At 37.4% G+C, this 23692-nt stretch overlaps 1 protein-coding gene across 1 annotated transcript in view; it reads left to right on the top strand.

Moving 5' to 3' along the window:
* GALNTL6 (polypeptide N-acetylgalactosaminyltransferase like 6) overlaps positions 1 to 23692 on the top strand; it is a 1082002-nt gene that overhangs the window by 879949 nt on the left and 178361 nt on the right. The window contains exons 5-6 of the mRNA XM_063077473.1: positions 8742 to 8927; positions 12924 to 13107. Coding sequence (XP_062933543.1) covers positions 8742 to 8927; positions 12924 to 13107 — 370 coding nt within the window. The remainder of the gene's footprint in view (positions 1 to 8741; positions 8928 to 12923; positions 13108 to 23692) is intronic.

Raw genomic sequence — 23692 nt, forward strand, 5'->3', positions numbered from 1 at the left:
TTGGCAATATTCTGAAATATTTTCAGGGTCAAACAGTATAACAAAGAACCACTGACTTTTTGTAATGCTAATGGTAAGACATTTATATTTGGGCATTTGGATTGGACATTAGATACTTGGCACAAATTAAAATTGTAAACTGGCCTATTCATTTGCAATACACAGAATGTTTAAAACCTAATAACACTACTAAAGAAGTGTTTTTATTGTATGCAAATGGGTCAGCAACAATATTTTAAAATACTCAGCAACAATATTTTATAGAAAACCTCTAAGTTTTACTCATTTTCTATTGACAACTTTTTTCTTCTTTGAGGCAAAAGTTACAGCATCAGAAGAAATGATACAAATAAAATAATTTGAAATTACAGTTAATTTTATATTGCCTACCTTGAAGAAAATACAAAATTCTCATCATAGGTTCATGTAAACAGAACAGTTTTTATAAACTATAAATTATACTCATTACTTCATTTTTATTCATTCACGGAAGACTTTTAATTACAACTACTTTTGAAAAATATAAAATGCTTAGAAAAATACCGTACAATTTAAACATTAATTATTTGAGAAGTATTTGAAACATCAGACAAAAACAGTTTTTAAGTACTTCTTAAGAAAATACTATGGAAAGGAAAAAATAGAATTCAAGTACATTATTGCTGAGTATACATTACCTTCTCAAAATTAAAATAAGTAATGATTGTGCAAATCAAACTTATAATAAACGAACTGAAATAAAAGCTGCATTGAAGATATGCTATATTTTTTGAATAGGCAGTTTTTAGGCTATTACCAAGATCCCAAAATATTTTGTGTAATCTATTATTTGCCTCTTTCAAAATTCATTCTAAGAGTAAATACTCTATGAATACAGAAAAATAAGTATTTTAACTGCAGATCTCTCTCTCCCCACCTCTTATACATTGTGGGTTTTTTTGGAAAAGTTCTTAATTCTTCTATGTATGGCGGAACGTATAATTTTTTTTTAACTTTTTGGGCATTTATTCATGAAGTATTGCACAAATAATCTTTGATATATGGGCATTTCACAGAGGGATAACTTTACACCCATGTGCAATCCTAATCATGCAAAAGAGCTTTCCACTAGTGATGCTGTGCACTACTCCATGAGGGTCATTACCAGGGTGAGTGAATAGGTGCTGTGGTCTAGATTAAGACTTGATGTTTTGTTGCTTTTGTGTTACTCTGAAAATGTTACACAATAAAAGCAATTCTGAAAATTCATAACTGAATTGTTTTTTAAGCAAATAATGAGGGACAGAGAGACAGAATGGAAGAGAAGGAGAGAGAGAGGATGACCTAAGGAAACTGCCTAGTGTCCAGCCTCGCCTGACTTTAAATATAGCCCATTCCCATTTTCTACTTCAAAATATAGGGTTCTAGGAGCTGATCATAGAAAAGTATCAGAATTCTGCAGATAAATATAGCTCACTATTCCTCAGTATGAACTTTTTACACAGGACAGAGACATTTTCAGTTACTAAAAGGATTTAACTGGAGGAGAAAATAACAAGAAGGAAGTGAGCGATGAAGTGGAGCTCAGTGGAGCCAGAGCTAGGCTGTGCCTGGGCTAAGAATTAGATTGTCTGGCACGTGGAATTACACAACCTCTGCCTCCTGTAGATTTCTCTCTATGCTTGTATTAGTCCATTTTGTGCTGCTATAATGGAATACTTGAGACCGGGTAATTTATAAAGAGCAGAGGTTTATTTGGCTTACGGTTCTGGGACAGCTGCATCTGGCATGGGCCTCAGGCTGCTTCTACTCATGGCAGAAAGTGGCAAGCAGCCGGTGGGTACAAGCAGATCACATGGTGAGAGGAAGCAAAAGAAAGAGAGGGGTGGTGCCAGGGTTTTTTAAATAACAAGCTCACGGGGGAACTAATACAGCGAGAACTCACTCACTACCTTTTGCCTGCCCCACCTAGGGAAAGCATTAATCCGTTCATAAGGATTCAGCCCCCTTGATTCAAACAGCTTCCAACACTGACATTGGGGATTAGATTTCCACATGAGTTCTGAGAGGACAATACATCAAAATTCCTTCAATACCCTGATCAGAAGAACTCCAAAACTGCCATGTAGTGTTTAACAGTCCTTCATTAGAGATCTTCCCACCTAGCTGTAAAGCACTATAAAGAATCTGAGATTTTATTCTACTTGCAAGTTAACATGTTAGCCTGCCATTGTTTAATGACAGAAGACATGAAACTCCTGGATCTGAGACAATGGACTTTATTCCTCTCAGCAAGCAGCAGAAGGATCAGTTTGTATCAGTTCCCTTGCCCCCAAGTCACATGGAAGTAATGTGGATGTGCCCAGATGGATTCCTCCATAAACAGTAGGTTATGTTATAGGGAAAAGATGTTGAAATTAAGAACTCAAATCTTATTTAATGGGCAGCAAGCATGCCTGCCCATTGCTCTAGAGGAATACTATCTTTGCTTCTGGGGCTATAAACCATCCTGCCCTTTGTTTCTGAGAGAGATACTGTCTGTCTGCCACATCTGTTTGCTATATAAACATCCTTGAAATGATAGTCTGAAATAAGGGCAGTCATTGCCTCACTCACAAGAGGCACAGAAATGAAAAAAAGCCATGAAGAATGGTGTTCAATTTTCTTCTCCCATGATTGCAATGGAGTCAAGGATTCTCATGGGGAAAAAAAATATTGTCAAGTCCTGTTCACAATTGGTTGAACCTATTAAGATATAATAGGTAAAAAGCAGTCACTCATTTTAGCTGAGAGAGGGGCATATTTGGTATATTGTGGGCTTCACAGTAATCTTGTTTTTTTCTCACTTTATCATGGTGGTGACCTTGTCTGATGTTAAGTTCTGTGACATTGTTAGACACAATAGAACAACATGACCTAACTGTGAGCATCTCACCAGTTTGCAAACATCAGGCACCACTTTTTTCTCTCTCAAGTGTTTATTTGAATCAAGATTCATATTATGTCCTCCCATTGAACTGGTTGACATGTTTCTTAAGTGTCTTCTTCCATTTTTTTTTTTCCTTATAATTTATTTGTTGGAAGAAATCAAGCTATTTGTCCCAAAGAATTTCCCATGGCTTGGATTTTACTGAGTGTATCCCTGATGTGCCACTTAAAATATTATTTAATCTCTTTATTTCCTATAAGTCAGTAGTTAGATATAAAGGCATGATCAAATTCAGATTCAAAGATAAGAATACCTCTTAAGCAGTAATGTGTTTTCCATAACAGGAAGCACATAAGAGGCCATTATTGTTTTTTCTGTGAAGTCAGCAGCCTATGATGACTTGATCCATTAATTCATTAGGGGTTACAAAAGTGTGACATTCTAATTATATCTTTTCTTTTTATATTAACTGAAATATATTTTGTCTATTTATTTAAGTTTGGTGTCCCCAGATCTTTCCCAAATAACTTAAAGATGTCTTGCATATTAAAAGAATATAAAATTGGACATCCAGAGATCGAACCTAGCCAAAATCATAATAGAAGCAATTGAATATTGTTTCTTCAGTTCTATTACTTTCTTGTTTGAATTTTTTTATGCTCTAGATATAAATGGAAATGTCTATATTTGAACTCAATCAAAGGGACAGATTTTAGTGTGGTCAACCGGGACACAAAAAGATTGACAATTTTCTGGAATTCAACTAGAGACTTAAAATCTGTATGTTTCTCCTGTGTAAAGAATATAGAAAAAGTCTCCACAGGCCCTGCTAAGTAGACAATTATCCTTAACATTTTCACTTCAGGTCAGAATACACATGACATGTGCCTAGTTCATTAATAAATGGAAGAATATCTTATATTCTCTAATTGTGAAGTACTCTTGTCACTGTAGTAAAACCTTAAACTACCCAGAATTAGAGTTAATTCTGTTAACTCTAAAACCTCATACTATCCAGAATTAGAGTTAATTCTAAGTTAATATACTATTTAGTGCTTAGAGTTGCTCTTAATAGTATATTCTTGCTGTGTCAAGATTAACCAGAAAAGTTTAAGGTATGTATCTTTCTGTGTGTGTATAATCCATTATATTTCAGGACACATAACTCAGCATCACCCATAATAACTAGCACATATTTTACATGATCTTAAGGTCATGTTCTTCTGCCGTCTGCCAACACCAAAGTATAAACATCAAAGGAATTTCATCTCCATAGGTGTGTACTTAAATATACAAATCCATATCTCTAAATCAATAGTGTCTTCTGGCCTTTCCTGCTTTCCCCTTGAGACTTAAATTAGGGAATTCAAAGGAGACAGAAAGAACTGGGTAACAATTTGCTGGGCCTCAATACCAGGCTCAGCTGGGGTTGCTGTTTGCCTGGCCTTTGGTGAGTCCTCTACTTGGGATACCCTGGCCATGCTCTGTAATACTTACGGTGACTAGTTTGTCTGCCCCCTTGGGAACAATTCCTCAAAGGCAGACTAGAAAGCTTCCTAGACTCTGTTACTATATTTTTCTGACATAATAAGCATAACTTATTGAACAGACTTAAATATTTGATGAACTTCCACTGCTTCAAAGTCATTATTTTGACATCAGTGACAGTCTTACAGACAGTGAACTGCAGGAGATTAGATGGACATTGTACTGACTCAAGAAAATACTCTGAAGTTTGCTTTTTGACTAAGCCTCTGATATGTATTAGCTTTGTTTTGAATTGACTCTTACTTTCAAAAGTGAGATGCAACCACAAAAAAAAAAAAAAAAAAAAACATGAAAATATCAACCACTAAGATGCATTTAAAAAAAACTAAGTATTTGATAGGGCTAGATCTGCTTGGTAAGTAAAACTTCACAAGGGGGTCGTAGAGTCACAAAACTGGAAGGAACATTCTGGATCAACCAGTCACATTTCCTTCATCTCATAGCTGAAGAAAATGAGGGCTGACTGGTGTGAAGTGATTCAGCCAAAGCCATGTGGCCCATCAGCAATAAAACTAGAACTCATTTCCTTGACTCTTCTGACCATGCAAATCACTGAAAATGATTTTTTATATTTTAATGTTCAGTTGCTACTCTAAAAACTAAATTTACTAATAAATGGCAGATTTTTCATATAAATTTATGGAGCATAAATGAAATATCTGAGAAAAGAGAAAAATATATTCTGCAAAACTGCTAAATTTAGTGCTCACAGGAGCATAACACCAAAATTTCCCTTGAGTAGAACTTTTTATTTTATTTACCTCACCATGATACAATAAACCCTGGCAAAAATTTATTTTTGAAGTTGTGTTCACTCTTTCAGATCATTGGGATACTACTTGGTGGGTCTTAATAGTAATATATCTACTAGTAGTCTAGTGCTATTGACCAGAAAAAATTTAACAGTTCTACAAATATGTCCCAGTCACTAGAGAAATCTGCTTGTTTTATAAAAATACCATAAATTCTCTTGGTACTATTTAAAATTAAATGAGTTCAAAAGTGATCTTCAAAGGTGCTATGCTTGAATTAATCCAAAATCATTTTAATAATATTTTAAAAGTGAATCTAAAAATTGATCATACAAAAGAAATGCAAAATGTATTTAATTTAAAGCCATCTTCTCTTATTCAGTAACTTCCTTGTATAAGAGTCTAATTTGCTAATTAGACTGATGATACCTGCCTTCATTGTGAGTTACGGGTAATTAGATGTTATAACTGAACTACTAACAGAGGCTGAACCCCTCAAAAGGCAGTCAACCAGATCATTATCCGAGGCAAAGCAGGCTAATTATCACCATGAAGTTCAAACTAGAGGAATTGATCTAAACATCTAGTGGACAATATTTTGAGTCAAACCCCTTGTGCTTAGTGAATTCACACCATAATCTTCTTAGTACATTAAAATGGGATTTAAAAAAATATATATATAGAATCAGAAAAAGTGCACTGAGGGAAAGAGAACATGTAGAGATAACCCCAGCTGAGTTCCAAAGAAATTTCTATAAACTAAAGATTATGGAAGTCCGAATCTGAAGTTGGGACAACCACTCCCAGGTGACCAACAACCTTTGATTCTCACTTTGAAACACCTGGGAAGTGAGAATATTCTAGAACATCTTATACAGTTATAGTTACTCCTCCCCTTCCCCAAGAGTTATTGCTTAGTTCTTGGGGGCCAGTGACGGAAGAAGGAAATGCATCTTGGACTGATGAGACGGTACATGTGACAGAAGAACAGAGAGGTTTAAAGGGGGGGAAACACTACTGATGGGCTTAACAATATTTGCAATCTATTTTCACCCCATGACTGTCAAGACACTATTTCTATGAGACAATACCTTCAATGGTTCAAGAAAACAATTTACCAATAAACTTACTGAATGCCACTTGTTTGTAAATTGGTGATACAGAAAGATTTCAATGCCTGAATAAATTACTGTAATGAGATTATAAAGTTTTCTTAAACCTTTGTAACTGTGGGGAATCCTGACAAAAGGTGAGCCTTTCAAGATGCTGACACATACGTCCTCATCCTGATCACTCATCCTTACTCATCGCCTTTGATTGTGCAACTGTGTGGCTTGTATCTGCTTTATTTGTCTGACAAGGTAGTAAACCTTCAGCCTTACTCACAGGGGATGCTTTGTTATACAGTCCTTTGGAATCTTTCTTTGCAGCTTGCACATAGGGGAGCCAGGAGCCCTCGTGGTGGAAGGTATGAGCAAAGAGGGGTGAGCAGGACGTGGGCCCCCTGCCCAGCAGACCTGTTTCAGAGCAAAGGGAGATGCAGTAGAACCAGCCTCTTAGCTGAGACACTGGGATACTGAAATAGTGCTTTTGTACTCCCATATGTTTGTTTATTGCCTGCCAAAACTGTTTTTCTTCAAAATTGCAATAGATACCAGATGATGAATTATCAACATCTCGCCAAGAAATTTAAAATTCTATATCTTTTTGGCAGAATATTGAAGTAGCCACCTTAGGAAATAATTGAGGTGGCTGACTAGATGACTTTAAATAGAAATGTAGTATTAAAAAAATTCTATATTTTTTGTCCTTCAGGCTTAGCATTTAAAGGCATTTCTTCAGATAGAAATTCTGTTTCTCTTCAGAAATGCAAGTGACTTACTAGAGTTTTCAATTGTTGATTTAATAAGTGTTTGTTGAATGAGTACTGGCAGGTCTCTATCCAAAGCCTAACTCAAAGATTGACCATCCACCACACTCCAAGAGGAAAAAACAATCCCCCAAGTTCCTTATATTTTGCAAGTGAGAAAATTCAGACTTAGAGAGTTTGCATGACCTTCCCATATATGTCACTGTTACAGACCCTCCCAGGTCTCTTCTCATTCCAAATCCTGGAATCTTTGCTTTCCATAGATTGATCTCCATATCTCTGTTAGTTACAGTAAGAGCAAAATAGAGTGGAACATATTTTGAGCTAAAATATTCTTGTGAAAGATCCCACCTGTATTCCGTTATAGTGAAAATTAGAAAGTTAAATATTGTTTTAATGGACGCATTCACAAAACTGTGTTTTGTGAAACACAGTTACAGAGCAGTCAAGAAAAACAGGAAATTAAGGTTTTTTTTAAAAACCACTAATAATAATAATAAGAAGAAATCTTTATGTAGAGAGAAACTCCAATACAGAGTAATTTTGATGTCTGTTAAATTGGACAGCAGGAAGGGATCATAAATCCTACATGAATGCCTATTGCTACAGATTATGGTAGGAGACAGTAATAACATTGCCTTTGATTACAGACATACAGAAAAAGTTTAAAAAGTGAAAAAACAGAGCATACTGCATTCTAAGATTTTATTTCAGTGAATATTAGGCTATACCTGTCAGAAATTACAATAAAGCCCTCATAATGTCTTAGATATAAGAGACTGAAAGCAGAATTTGTAAAATACATAAGTACACATCCCACAGAAAGCTACCAAATGCACTTATTTGTCATAAAACAAACTGAGAGATAGATGCATTTTATCACAGCCAGTAGGAAAGGTTTTTTTCTGTAAATAAGTCATCTGATTTGATTTTGTTCCCACTGTTTGTTTTTAATTAGGGAAAGAAACATTTTCCAATTTAAATAGCTAAGAAATATTTTCAAATCTTAAATAGGTAAGTTGAATGCGTATATAGTATTTCATCTGCCTTCCCTTTCCATGTCTATTTTAACAAGAAGTCATTCACCTTTCCTCTTCAAATCAAAGCCAGATGCTGAACTTACTCACAAGTCTATTACTTTGCAGTAGGGGAAATCTGTTTGGTTCTTGTTGATTTGGCAGATATTTTTCTTGTTGTTTTACATGCATTATTTTCAACACACAGAATACTAGGCAAAGCCTTGCTTTAAAGAGCCGTCTAGTTGGAAAGAGCCCATATGCCAGAATGTTCATGTGACTTTACACAGCAGGAACCACAGGGCTGGTGCCCATCTTGGCGAGTGCTGGTCAAGGATTAAATATGGTGGCCACTCACCAACAGTACCCACAGGATAGAGCTCTGGTGTGTCAGTGAATTTTATGCTCAAACAAAGGGCAATATTTGCAGTTTGTGAAGCATTTGGGGAAGTATAAAGTATAAAAACCTCTAGGCATAAAATTTTATTAGTATCTTTCCTCTAGATGAGGAGAAGATAAACATGGACTTTACCAATATTATGCTGGGATTCATCATTCACATACTCTCTATATACAAACATCCACGAATAATTCTGCTGCGACTAATGTTTGATGTCCTTTCCGTGCACTCTCTACTTCCTTCCTAGAACACTTGAAGGATAAGTTAGAAGACTACATGGCTCGATTTTCCAAAGTGAGGATTGTTCGTACCAAGAAAAGGGAAGGGCTCATCCGGACCCGACTCCTGGGGGCATCTATGGCAAGAGGAGAAGTCCTGACGTTCCTGGACTCCCACTGCGAGGTCAATGTGAATTGGCTACCGCCCCTCCTTAGTGAGTACACACCACCACCACTGCAGGGCGTCCTGCGAGCCGGGGGCCTGGGGAATTACAGCCCTTCAGAGGGAGAGAGCAGTTTACTTATGTTGACTTTGCAATCAGCCAAGGCTAGAGAGCCCTTCTGTAATTTTTCCACTGGGAGCCTTGAATTGTACCTTAACCACTGCAGAGGACAAATAGATAACTAGAAAACTGCATTTAAAGTGACATTTTAGATAATGCCAACTGCAATCTAACTTTAGGTTTTAAAAAGGTTTCTATTATCTTAGACATCCTCCTTGATTGCAGATACATTCACTGAGTAAACACCAAAAAAAAAAGTGTCCCAAACTGTTGTTATAGTCACCTATAACTACAGTAAGATTAAAATACACACACACACACACTCTCTTTCTCTCTCTCTCTTAAATAATTATTAAAGGATAAAAATGTTGAAAGAAAAGTATTCAGCCCCACAATACAGTTAAAGCATAAGCACCTTGACAGTTTCTGGGATTTCTAATGCCATTTCATTTTGTTATTCTTTACACTTCTAGCACCAGCCTATATCCCTACATATTCTGCTGTAGATAATAATCCCCCATATTTTCATAGAAGCCCTCAAACATTCAGAGCTGCTATCCAGGTGAGATGTCCTTAATGTTCTCAATATGGCTAAGAAGAGGGAAGGAAGAGGACTCGGTCACATCACACTTGAACTGTTAGGGAAACACGAAAGAACTAAAAGTAATCAAAGCTAGAAAACAGGTGTGGTTCAGGTCAAGCTTCATTACTTTTTTAATTTTATCTTACAATGAAGTTACATACAAAGTCCAGTTGTGGATAAGAAATAAATTGTAAGCCTGAGAAAAAAATCTCTCTCTAAAAAGTTCTTGGTTCACACATATTGTACTTTTTCCTATTCTCCCAGATTGTGCTAAATCAACTTTTATTGTAAATAAATCCCTGGCCTTGGAACTAAAGCCAGTAATAACTGCCTTCACAATAGCTGTCTCAAAAGGAGTGATCTGCTATGGACTGCTGCGTAGGATATCAACTAGAACCAGCAAAGCTCCATTAGTAAAAGATGGGCGGCGGGGGGAGTCAATTGAAATTGTACAGGATTTAAAACACCTAACATGCCCCACAACATCACGCGATCCACATACCCTTGCACAGACAACCGCCTGGCCACCCTAATCAATGGGAATGTTTCAGTGCTCCTACAGTCAGAGATTCCTCCAAGCCTTTAATTAAAAGTACCTTGTCCAAGGACGTAACGATTGAGAGCTTCATCAGCAACAGTGAGATTCCCTCAAACTAAATTGAACCCATATGGTGTTGAGTACTCAAAAAAGTCAGCAAAAAGTCTGGTTTAATATGAGCCAAAGCAATCCCTAAATGCCAATTATCGAGTCTCTAATTATTTACTATGAATCTAACCAAAAGGGAAGAAAAATGATAGGGGAAGAAAAAGAGAAAGAGAGTAAGAGAAACCCACCACCCCCTTTTTCTCATTAAAGCATTTCATTTCCTGTAGCCTGATGGATAAGAAATGATTCAAGCTCAGCATCACTATCTCTTTTTATTTTCCTCTATCAGTGTCTTGACACATCATCCAAAATGAAAAAACAGGCGGAGCTGCACAGTTTCCTGGTTCATTTTTCACCATGGGATTATACCTGAATTTCAAGTTCCCATTAAGAGTCTGTTTGTTTGATCCCTGGAAATTGAAATGTAGGCTCAAGCTTTGGATGAAAAATTAGTCATGCTGCTTTCACCCTAAGCTAGTGCCGCTGGATGAGAGCTGAAAGGAGATTTGAAGGGAAGTTGACAGTTAATTAAACAGACACATTCTCTTTGGGTCACCTTGGGACTCTTTTTTGGTCAAGGAATTTGTAAATAAACCTGATTCTGAATTTGATGAAGAAAGTCACTGAAACCTTAATACTAAAACAACATGCAGAGGTGATAGAAGAAATATTTTGGACAACCATCTCCTCTATCAAAGACATCTCTGGGGAAACACCATTTAGATAAAGATTAAAACCTATTATAAGGCTTGCCCAGGAGAAAATGGAAACTTATAGAGCCCTTGGTGGAGATTAACTCACAATAGTGCTGGGGTCTCTCTGGCTACTAATCAGCCGAAATAAGATAAAGGCAACCTCCAGGTTTTCAGGCTTACTGGGGCCCTGCTATCTAAAATTACAACCCTTTCCACACCCCAGCATTCCACATTCCCCTTGCCCTGTTTCATTTTCTTTTCATCTCATTTATCACCTTCTAAAAGACTGTATCATTTAGTTATTTATTGTATTTATTAATTGTCTGTGCTCCATTCCTGAAGACAAGGATTTTTATGGTATTATTCTCTGCTGTATCCCTAAGACCTAGAAAAGTGACTATCACATAGTTTCTACTCAATAAATAACTGTTGAAATGGAAGGAAGGAAGGAAGGAAGGAAGGAAGGAAGGAAGGAAGGAAGGAAGGAAGGAAGGAAGGAAGGAAGGAAGGAAGGAAGGAAGGAAGGAAGGAAAAAGCATGTACATCTGGAAGGGAGATCTTCCACAGAATTCTCTGGTTTCCACACCCTGTTTTACAGGTGTCATCAAAATAGAGCCACTTGTTATTACAGTCAATAATCCATATGCTTCCTGCCCTATGCTTAGGAGAAACTTCTGAAACAAATGGACAGTTTCCTGACTGTCAGAACTTTATCCCTAACACAGATTACATTTACTCCAGGATCACTGGGGGAAATGATATGATATTCACCAACCTTCATAGTATTTCTAAATTATATCTATTGTTCCTTTGTTTAATGTCACTTGCCACATCCAAAGGTCTTCCAATTAACAAGAGAGCAGATATTACACTTCAAATTTCTGCCTGTCAGACAATATTGGTTTGTTATAATAAATATTGATTAAATGCATATTCTTGGGAAGAAAGATACTGCATACGTAGCTATTCTGTGTGACCAAAGCATACAAATTCCAGGTGCCCATGCTGGCTGTTAATGTCATAGTGATAACAATCTCTACATGAGAAAGAAAGGTGCTAGATATGAAAAAAAAAAAAAATCATCTCCTGCTACCACGAGAAGCACCATGGCAAACTGGAAAGGCCAGGTTTGGAATTACACTGTCATGCTAGTGTTGCATCCTGGTTATTGCTCTCAAAAGGTGAGTGACCCTTGACAAGTTATTTAACTTCTCTGAGCTCAGTTTCCTTATATATAAATTGGAAGTGTCAATAATAGCCTCCTCATAGGGTTGCTAAGAGTATTAGAAATAGCATGAGTATAAATCACACTCTTTAGTAGTTGCTGAAGAATTTAGTAGTAACAGTAGTAATAAGCAGTAGTTTCTTGCCACCTAATATAGTTTTGGATATAATGAGAGAAGAGGAAAATGTAAGTTTTGATAAACAGAGCCAGTCTCAAAGAACAGTGGCAAAATGGGACTTGGCAAAATCTCTGACAAACCTGAGAGCAAAGCATTCTACATACGATTTGTCAGCATTTAGTGGGAGACAGCCGTTATGACTCCTGTAAGATTAGAGGCTACAAAAACCATGAAGTTAAATATTTACATTTTGGAACCTCCAGAAAGCAGGCCACTATTTTCTCAGCAGACTCTAGCTGTATGCTTGAAGGAGCACAAGTACCGCTTATACTCGGCACATGTTGGATGCACGATAAAATGACAGATTGGGGACAGGTCAGAGGAAAAATGTGACAGAAGTAGAGCTAAATGGACTTCTGAAAGTCTCTCTGGGACATAACTTTCTTAAAAGAAAGTACAACTCTAATTGCACCTAATCACTGTCCCATCATGTTAAGTCCACCATTCCAACAGAGATTCCTGCAAAGTGCTCTGACGAGGACAGGGAGCCAAGGCTGCAAGTGTTATGCATGACTAGGGGCCGTAGGCTTCTCTTTGCTGAAAAATGATAGATGACCTACGCAGTCATGTCATTTCCTATTTTGTGCTTTCATTTTTCAGACCAAATTGCACTAAACCACAAAACCATCGTGTGTCCCATGATCGATGTCATTGACCACAATCACTTTGGGTATGAGGCACAAGCTGGGGATGCCATGCGAGGAGCCTTCGACTGGGAAATGTACTACAAAAGAATCCCCATCCCTCCAGAGCTCCAGAGGGCAGATCCCAGCGACCCTTTTGAGTGAGTAGCAGCTGAGGGAAGGGTCAAGGGAGAGAGGGCAGGGAACTCATTCCATGTGTGTCAAACCTGAGACCTATGAGGACAGTTATCTCTGATAAAATAGAATAAAACAGGTGGCAACAATATGCAAAACATCAGAGAAAGGGCAGACCTACATGCTGTAGAAAATTACAAGCTACACCAAATATACATGGATCACCCCGCCTCCAATTTTGTTAAGCGTGAGAGAACGTGTGCAGATGAAGAATCCAGAAAATGTATAGTCAACAGAAAATGCAAAGAGAAGAAATGCATGTTCCCCATTTAGATGTTCTCTTCTTATTGCCAGTTCTCTCTGTTCTTTTTACTTTTCCCAAAAGGACTACTGAAATTAACTATTTTATCTTTCTTTTATGGGGGATTGATATAAAATATGAACCAGTATTTAAGCGTACATCCTACTCCCTGTTGGGAATTGTCTATGATGAACGATAGTGCTCCTAAGTAGGTGCTCCCATAATTTAAACTTGGGGAATTCAATCAAAATGATGTATCCAGAGTAAACAATCTTTGATAATGTTGCCCCTAATTTAAGTACTTTATTGAGAAGAACTTACAATATAATCTATCGATTAATTTCTATAAAACTAAATCCTTTCATTTGTTTAGTGTAGACATGGGAATTGTGCATCTCAAGAAAAATATATATATATATATGGCTTAATTTGGCAAACTATCAAGACCATAAAATGGTGAATGTGAACTTTTTCCAGCAGTTAACCCAGAGATTGCCCAAGGCGTATTATATTTCTCATACTTTGATCTCACTAAAACCTTTATAATTTTAAAACCATTATATATATTTTTTCTAAGTGCAAGAAAAATGTCTGTGATCAAGGCTTTGCACAGTCTGTAAGAGTCCATTTAAAATGCATCAAAATCCATACTGTCTTTTCATCAATAATATGGGTCATAAAAGTTTGCAGTAGAGAAGTTACTGAGTAAAAAACCACTTCTGTGACATTAACACTTTAAATTACAATGAACATGTAATAATCATCAGGAAAATGTTTTCTCTAATTGTAGTCTCTAGAAAGATGAACTCCTGGGGAAGCAAAGAGGATTTCAGAAGACATTTGCCTGATAAGATGGGAGAGAAGTCATTTCTTTTGTAAAATAAAGCACCTTCATTAAATATCCAGAGTTTCTGGAGTTAGGCCTCTTTAGACTCTCAAATTACTGGAGAATTTTTTAAAAGAAAAAATGAAAGAGCTTTGTTGCTTCCCCAAATGCTCTGGCCAAATTTCATGGATATTCAAAACTACTAGAAAAGTTTTTTAGTGATCTAAAAATAAAGGAGCTTCTAATAAGCATTTGAGGTAGGCCTAGCTGGGAGATGCTCTTCAGACTTCCTTTAATGTAACCATCTGAACATCTAGGCAAAGAGGGTAAGGTGATTTAAGTGATATGTGAGAGGCAAAGCATATGCCAATTAGCTTGGTTTAGCCATTCCAGAAAGTGTCCCTATTTCAAAAAATCATGTTGTACACTATAATTATATAAAATTTTTATTTGTCAATTAAAAATAAATAAAAATAAAATGAAATAAAAATTAAAGAACTGTTTCAAATGTTAAAAATATAGATAAAGGGGTGGCGGGAGTACAAAAGGGCCCTAAACACAGTAGAACTGTTATTAGATGGCAGAAAACAATAGAATAGTCACAGTTCAGTTGCTACTAACTGGGGTTACCATGTTTTAAGGGCTAAAATTCATTCATGGTGGTTTCCCAAAATACTATAATAGTGCCTGATTACAGTGACCCCTTGCTTTAATTTCACTGTGATAGCAGAGTGGGGTTCCTACTTTCTGAAACACTGGGATCAAAATGCGACCAAAGGAATCCTCAAGCATGAAAATTATAAAAGTATTCTCAGAGAGTGCACTGACTGCTGAAATTTTTGTCAGGCAGACCCCAGCTGTGGCTATCACAATATCAAGCACGTTATTTGCCCCAACTTTCAGAATTAGGTTACCTCTTGTTCCTGTCACCTACTTAAGTGGTTGCTGTCCTGTCAAAAATTGCATTGTCTGTAGGATATTATTGTCTTTCTGCTTTAAATCCCTCTGATTGCTAGGAATGTGGACACTTTAGCCTTTTGTAATAAATGTAACTTCCAAGAGGTGTCCACTTTGATCTTAAAAACTGCATTTGCCTTCCTGATAATAAAAGAATGGTTACCCAAGCAGCTCTGAGCAGTGTATCAGCAATTCCATTATCACGGCAGTCACCTGAATGTGCTCATAAACAGACATGCTTTAGGCTAAAGCTTGCTTCTCTAGATACACAGAACAAATGCAGTCTATCTATATATCTCATAGCCTTTCAAGTTTCAAGAGGCTGCTGCTGGGGAGTGTGGTTTTCTGTAGCAAGAGGGGGAGGGGAGGCAGCAAAGACAGAAAGAAAAGAAGTGAAGAGGAATATGTAAGAGTATTGCAAATGCCAGAACTCTTCATACAATACACATGCAAGAAATTATCTTTCTATAGCAAGTTTATCAAATGTCCCATATGGTAAGATCTGAATTCTCTCGTTTATTCTGCCATTATTTGAGTTTTCAGTGACTAACAGCTACTGATGAGAGCAGTGCCTTTTGACCTAAAAATCCTGTGAAATTAGTGGGGCATCAACAGTGTTTAGTTAATGAATTGGTTTGAATTGAATTAAAAAATTCAGGGTATGATACTAATGTGTAAGTATAAGTATTATTTCTCAAATATTTGGTTTTAGTTATAATGCAAATATGGTCCTGGGGCGTCATGGTATTATAAGCCATATTTTTAAATATGAGTTACATAGTCAAAGAGTTAAAAATCCACCAACTTCCTAAACTGGGGATCAAAATCTTTGAAAATCTAACTAGGAAAGAAAAGAAAAACTCATGGATAATTTTGAACACTAAGAAAAGATTTACTTATACTAGCAAAGGGATCTAGTTTTCAGACAAACTGCTACTAGAATATGAGATAAAATGAATTAGATTGGATACATTTGAGAAGCACTTCTGTCTTTTGATTAAAGAAAAACAAAATGTTCCCCTTTACTGGTGGCTTATATCATGATGTAATGCCTTTAGAAATTTCTTGTTATCTGTGGCTTTTAAAAGGTTTCCTTATTTCTGGTTTATCTTGAATTCATAGCACTAAAGAATATAAGCCTTTTCTGTGTGTCAAAACATAATACGCTTCTTAAGCCATCATGACGGAGGGGAAGATGTTTGTTTGCTCCTGGCCACGAACTTACTTCTTCAACCTTATCACATCATCTAAAAGTTTAAAAAGGACCAGAAGAAAGTATCTTGCAAAACTTCCTTGTCAATACAAACTACCACTAGACAATGTCCAGCGCGGGTAACCAGCCTGTGCTTGAACTCGTCAGGAAAGTAAATTTGCTACCTCAAAAGACAGCCTATTCCATCAGACGTGACAGAAACCATTTCCCTTGTATTAAGAAAAGTCTGCCTTTCTGATCAAAATTGTCCTACTTGAGATACAAGGAATGTGTAATTCCTCTTCAATGATCAAGCTGTTAAAAATATTTGAAAAGAGCTGACATGCCTATCACTCCCCAGGTGGAAAAACTTTTTCTCTTCTGGACTAAGCTAAATATTTAAAGTTCTATCATCATGTTTTCCAGGTCTTCAGAATTCTGTAAAAGTTTATGTTCATTGAGGTAACTCTTCAATGTCTATAAATTCACTTGACTAAGACACTCTTACCCAGGTTTCTCCAACTTGTCCACAAGGATGGCACAAAATATTTCATCCAATATTTCACGTGCTCAGGCCCTAATATATGACTCTGACAACCATAAAAACAAAGTTAATTTGTAGAGAATTTGCACTGGTTCCTGGAGATCATGGTTCCTTTGGCTAAGTATTCAGAATCAATTTAGCAGTCCACTCAATTTTGAAAGTTCATTGTATTTTTCAGAATTCACCTCTATCTGGTCTTTGGATTGCAGAGAAATTATTATTACACTGCCAATCTTCCTCAGATAGATCTTCACAATTCCTCAAAGACTTCTAAAACTTAGAGGTTTAATCATCACACATGGAATTCTTGTACACAACCACTAGTGAGGACTGACATTTTCTATTTTCCACTGATTTCCAGAATTCTTAAAATAAGGATATCCACACTGGGGGAAATTAACCCACAAGCTACAAACATTCATTTATTTTCTAAGAAACCCTATGTCCAAGGACACATCAGTTTGAATTCTGTGACTCCTCATCCAGGACCATTACTAGCCTAGAAATGCCCCTGTGCATGGATAGCACCAGGCATGGATAGCGTGGAGGCTGCCAAGCACCTCGAGGTAGGCACTTCAACTACAGAAATCCCCTGAGGATCTATACACCAAATGGGAAATCCTCATGAGTTGGTTCTATAGTCCAGAAGTATAAAGCATAGCCCATGCTAAAATAGATAAAATTCCACCTCTCAATTACAGAGAATTGAATCACTATTGCATGGAAGTAGAATGCCTTCTAAAGATTTACTTACAGTGTCTTTCTTTGTTCTTCCAAGGGACAGAGTGCAGAGCTTGCTGACTCTCTTAAGAGTGAGGGAAAGAATTGATGCCAATGGTTTGTGAAAGTCAGTCCCTCTTGGATAACAAATATAACTTTTTGCTAAATTTAGGCTTAGAATAGAATCAGAAAAAAAAATGTGTGAATAAACATAAATTCATCAAGCTATAAACTAGTTCAACTTCTCATTTTTATAAAACAGGAAACCTAGGCTATAGAGTCTACGTGACTTATCCAGTGTCACAACTAATAAATTTAACAGCTACTACTAGAATCTGGGGCTGCTGGCTTACCATTCCATGCTGTTCACACCATGGTGGTGGGGAGGAAATTAACCACTGTTAAATGTCTACTGCTATGAATCAGACACTGGGCTAGGAAATTTACATATATTCTTAACCTATTTAATCCTTACTTCAAGCTTATAAAATAAGTGCTACTGTCTGCATTTGTACAAATGAGAGGATTCAGGCTTATAGGTTAAACAGTTTTCCAAAATTTACACAGAAAATTGGAATAAGAACCCAGAGCTAAGGATTCCCACTATTTCATGCAAATTTCTACCTCCCTTTCTACTCGATGAAGATGCATTCTTTAGCGCTTAAGAAAAAATTATGTTCAAATAGAAAAAAATTTCTTCAGAGAATACAATAACTTCTTCCCCAAACACAGCAATGCAGCTGAAAGCATCACTGGCTTTTACCAATTCTTACAGCAAGTATCATTTCAAAACATGTTCAGGACACTGAGTTAAACAAAATCATTGCAGGGCTGCCTAGTACAGACAGATTTTGCCTACACAAGGGTGCCCAGTGGAGGGGTAGGAGTAGGGCTGAGATCCAGCCAGCCCTCTGCTCAGAAGGCCATGGATGGAGACTTAGGCTGTCTAGCCTGGAAGAAGAGAGGCTCTTTCTCCTTGGGGGGCATAGAAGCTTTACTTTATTAATGCACAGAAGATAACAGATTGAGGATCAACTTGCTTGACACCTAGAATGAATCATTAGCTTTTATCAGCACCTTATTGATGACATTAATTGGCATTAAAAATTTTAACATCTTGCTTAGGTAAATTCCAATGAGAGTTGGGGGTACCTTGCCTTACTCAGAATTTAAAAGAAATGATAGTCTCTTTTACACAAAACTCTTTCTATGTGAATGTTGACCCAATATTGGTAATCTCAAATTTAATCAAAATCAGTAAGGCAAGAAATTGACTCCCCATGGAAAAAGAGACCAGTCGAACTATGAATTTAATGTAGAAAGTAAAGTAAGAAGAACTTTGGGGGTTTTGTTCACTTTCACCTCTAAGTTGAATTGGGTACTGATCATCCTCTCTTTTTCTCAGTCCAGCTTCTATTGGACAAGCTCCAAAGCCTGGAGTTTTAGTTGGGTAGAGTGGGACAATTTTGCTCATACCCTGCTCTTCTATCCATGTTAATTTTCTCATGGATTTTGCATGATCTTCAAGCAATAGCTTTCAAATCTTACCTCCTTTTTTCCTCAAAAAAAAATTGATGTATACAAACTATCAAAGTATTTGCTTCCTCGGCCTTAACCTCCAACCACATAATTCTCTATCATTGAGATTTTGAAATTGTAGTCCCAAACTTTTGAAGAAATTAGGTTAGAATATTCACCCAACATTTAGTCTACAGATGTGTTCCAGGAGAGTGAAATAGGACTGAAGCTCTCTACAACCTCAACCACAGATCTTGCCTGAACTTCACATTATTCCAGAAGTTCTTCAATTAATCTGGCCAAATAACCATTTCATCAAACCTATGTAGTATGTAATATAAAAACTAACAATGTAAAAACTAACATTTGTCTAGCACTTCACAGTATGTAAAGCCCTTTGCTACATTATCTAATTGACCCTTCAATAATCCTTTGGAGTAGGTAAAGTAGCCATGGTTATTTTTCCAATTTTACAGATAAAGAGAATACAAAGCAAAGACATTACGAGACTACCACAATTAATAAGAGGCAAAATCATCACTCAAATCCATGTCTTTATTTGTTCATTCAGATTTCAAATCTTAGGTTTAATCAATAATCTTTAGGAATGTAATCAATGCCTTCTTTCATTCATTGAGACTTTAAATTCTAAGGCTAATCAATAATATTCCTCTCCTTTGAAGAGAAATTTAGGCACCCATTAAGTGATATACTTTTGTCAATTAATGTTTCACAGGGAATTCTAATAAGAGCCAAAAAGGAAACAGATTGCCTCATTTCCACTCTGTGTTCTTATCGTTAGACCAAACTAGAGTGGATAGGTTGAAAATGTCAGCTTTCAGTTACTTACTAACGAAGGGAAATGTCAACAATTCCAGCTTCTGTCTGTTTATAACAAGATCTAATTCAATATTTGACAACCACAAAAGGACAAAATGTTTAGGGGAAAAAACTGTCAAACTTCTAAATGATGCCCCAATCTATAGAGTGTGAGAATGAAAAAAAAACACTGCTCAAGTGTCTAAAAAACTAATCAAAGTAGCCCAGAAGATTTTTTTGATGTAAGGAAAAATGTTCTAAAACAGGCAGAGATACTGCTAAGCAGAATTGTTAATCGCCCATCTCTGCTTTTGAAGACCCCTCTCCATTGCTCAGCTCCAGAGGTCATTTGGCTGTCTGAGGTCTCCAGCCTCCTGGGGAATTACATCTGATAAACAAATTCTCACCATTTGTTTGCAACAATCTCCTTTTCCCTGTCAGGTTCTGCTCACTGGCAACTATTTCTTTCTTCCTTTCCCTGTGGGTATGATCTTTAACTCAACAGGATGCTCCCTACTCAGAATAGTACTGACAAAGTTAATTCCTAAATTAGCAATCATACAATTATTCTGCAGGTGCCTCCCTGTTCTTTTTTAGTTCTCCCTGGCATCTTGAGATCTCTGGGTTCCTGAGATAGCCTTGGCTTTGAGACCACCTTTTTCTGTGTTCTGACCATGTGTTTGGACTTTTGAACCTCTTTTTTCTGCCTCCATTCCTTCCAAAGGACATCCAATCATAGGTGGCCTGGTATTGTGAAGGGAGGTGAGACATATCCCTCCTTCCTGAGAGAGATTTTCACCCCTCTATACCAGTCACTCTGGACCATGGTCTCAGGAAGTCTGGAACACCCTGTTCTCTATCCAAACCTTACCACAACTCTTGAGCCTTGGACTTCAGACTCTCATTCCTGGTCTTGCTTCACTGCAACCAAGTTAATTAGCTCCTCAACAGTCCAACTAGAGCCTGAGTTCTTCATCCCAAACACCTCTGGGTACAATTAACCAATCCCTCTAGTCCTCCAGTACCACCCAGGAGTTACTGATAAAACTGCACCACTTAAGACTTAGCAATGGTTCCCTATGTGTTTAAGAATTGTGGAGTTCACACACTTGGATCGATGGCTCTTTTTGATGTTCTTTCAACCATTCCCAGCTTTGCTCTGCTTACCACTCTGGTGCCCTGATTTCATCTGCCTGTCCAACATGTGAAGACTGCTTGCTCTGTCCCTTTCCCACCCTTAAGATGTGACTTGACTCTGTACATTTACTCCTTAACTGGACTATTCTATGGGTTCTGTGCTCTAGGATATAATTATACTATGTCCGGATCTCCTTCTTATGGCTCTCCAGCCTTCTTTAATTAAAGTCATGCTAGTATTTAAGGAGAAAATATGGTCACAGTCCTCTTCCCAGTACCAAGGTTCAGCAACATTTACTCTGCACCTGTTAACATCATACAAGAGCATGGGGAACTTAACAGAACTCTCTGCCATTTACCCAAATTTCACCTCCCTTCCCAGCAGACAGGAATATTGACCCAAGGCTTGGGTATAGTTAGCTATATTTTCTTACCCGAGGCTTCATTGCTAAAGTATCTGCTCCAGCTCTGCTATCTTCTTTACTTCCCTTCTCAATCAACAATTCCTTTTTTTTTTCTAATCATTGCTAGTATTGATACTAGAATTTAAGCTCCATAAGGGTAGGGAGGACTGTTTTATTTATTTGTTCAGTGCTGCATCACTGGCTCCTAGTACTTGCACATAGTAAATATTTACTGGATGTTATGGAATAAATATGCACATATCTATTAATAGATCAGGAGAGGAAGTGTTCACACAAGCCTGTGCATATTTGAAGAAGAGGTGACAGTTTTTCAGAAAAAGGTAGTAGCTAAGGAAAATGCTGTGGTGGGACTGAGTACAATATTTGAAGGTTGTCATTTATAGACCAGCTAAATAGAGCATAGATTCTTATAGGGCAGTGGTAGAAAATAAAGAAGAAAAGGCAAAAGGAAAGAAGATGACTACAGAAGAACGTTATTCTGTATATAGAAGGAAGAAAGGCAATGAAAGAATGTTTTAGGAAAAACAGAAGGCCTTCCTGGAGTTATTTGCATTATGAATGACAATTAAAATCATTTTTAAAACCACGATCTAGGAGATAACAACATCTTTAACAGGGAGCCCAGCTCTTACTAAGGTAATAATATCGATCTTTGAGTTTTGTCCATTTCTAACAAACAACAAGATGCTATAAGAATCTAGGGCTGTCTAGATTCTAAACACCAACTAGAACCCAAGCTGGTGGAGCAATGGATTTCCAGAGAGTTGGCCAAAAATCCATGCTTGAGGGCAGGGTTTTGGTGTGCAAGTGGGCTTGGTGGATATTATGGTCTTAGAACTGGAGAGTAGACACACATACCAATCCTGGCGAATATGTACAGATCTCACAGTCTAGTTATGAAAACTAAGCCTTACATGTGGTGTTCCAGTGAAGCCTTGAGTGTTTCATATTTGAAGAAGTGACAAAAACGAGAATCTGTGTCAGGGAGTCAGGCAGCAGTAGTTTGATGGTGCCAAGCTGAGACAGGACCTGAGCAAAGAGTCAGAGGACAGAAAGGCCTGTAACTTAACACAAAGGGCAGGACAGTGGGCAATTGAAAGTCTCTAGTCCCACATTACTCTATTACTTTGCCTCAGAGATAGAACAGAGTTGGCTGCAGGGCTGTTCATCAGAACCCAATTTCCATGGTATAGCATATATGTATAATCTGATACCAGATTTATTTCTGTGTGTGTGTGTGTGTGTGTGTGTGTGTGTGTGTGTAAGTTTTGCTTGTAAATTGCCTCAAGTTATTTTTGAAAGAAAGTGGATACATAGGAATAACAGAAGTGAGAAAGAGACAAAGCCTGGCTTTGAGTCTATGCTGATGTCTTCTGAGGTGGGTGGACTTTGCTCAGGATCACATGTGTAGTAGGTGAGTTTGTGCTCAGAGAGAGCCACATATATGACTGAAAAAAGACTTTAGAAATGAGACAACTCCCTATTTCAATATTCTTGCAAAGTTAGAGCAAACATAAGATAGAATAGTAATGTACACCCTCCCCTCGATGTAAATAGATGAGTGATATTAGAAAAGTAAGACACTGTGGTTAGCTTGTCTGTGGCTGAAGTAATCAGGCTTTATCGTTTTCTGTTCAGATTATTTATTTGGATCCAGGAGCAGTATCTACAGGGAGAAGCACTGATTTTGCTGAGACCTTCGTTCCTTCCTTCAAGGAAATAACCAAGCAGTGGTTATGATGATGCTTTCTTTTCTTTCTTTTATTTTTTTGGTCTAATACTTCTCGGGGTAGATCCAACTGGAAATATTCTTAAGAGAAAAAAAAGTCTGTTTTTGTTTCTTGGAGTGCCCATAAAAATTAGACAAAGTGAACTCTTGTCACATAATTCAATGGCAAGGCCCAGGCCACCCATCGGGAAGGAAAGCCTCATGCTGGCTGGGCGGCAGAGACCCGAATTCCCCAGGTTGCAGTTTCTGACCCAAAAGTGAGCTCAAGAGCGTCCTCCTGCTCCAGCTTTCTTCAGTTGCGGAGCTCTGTGGCAACACCGAGACGTGTGCTGTTACCGTGTCTTCCTCCTGTATGTTGCCTTGCTCTTCCATCCATAGAAACTAGAACAAGAGGCAAAGACTCTGCCCAGATCCTGCTCATGGAACTCAGGTGAGCCAGGTCA

Source organism: Cynocephalus volans, chromosome 13 (genome assembly GCF_027409185.1).
Source record: "Cynocephalus volans isolate mCynVol1 chromosome 13, mCynVol1.pri, whole genome shotgun sequence".
NCBI classification, from domain to species: Eukaryota; Metazoa; Chordata; class Mammalia; order Dermoptera; family Cynocephalidae; genus Cynocephalus; species Cynocephalus volans.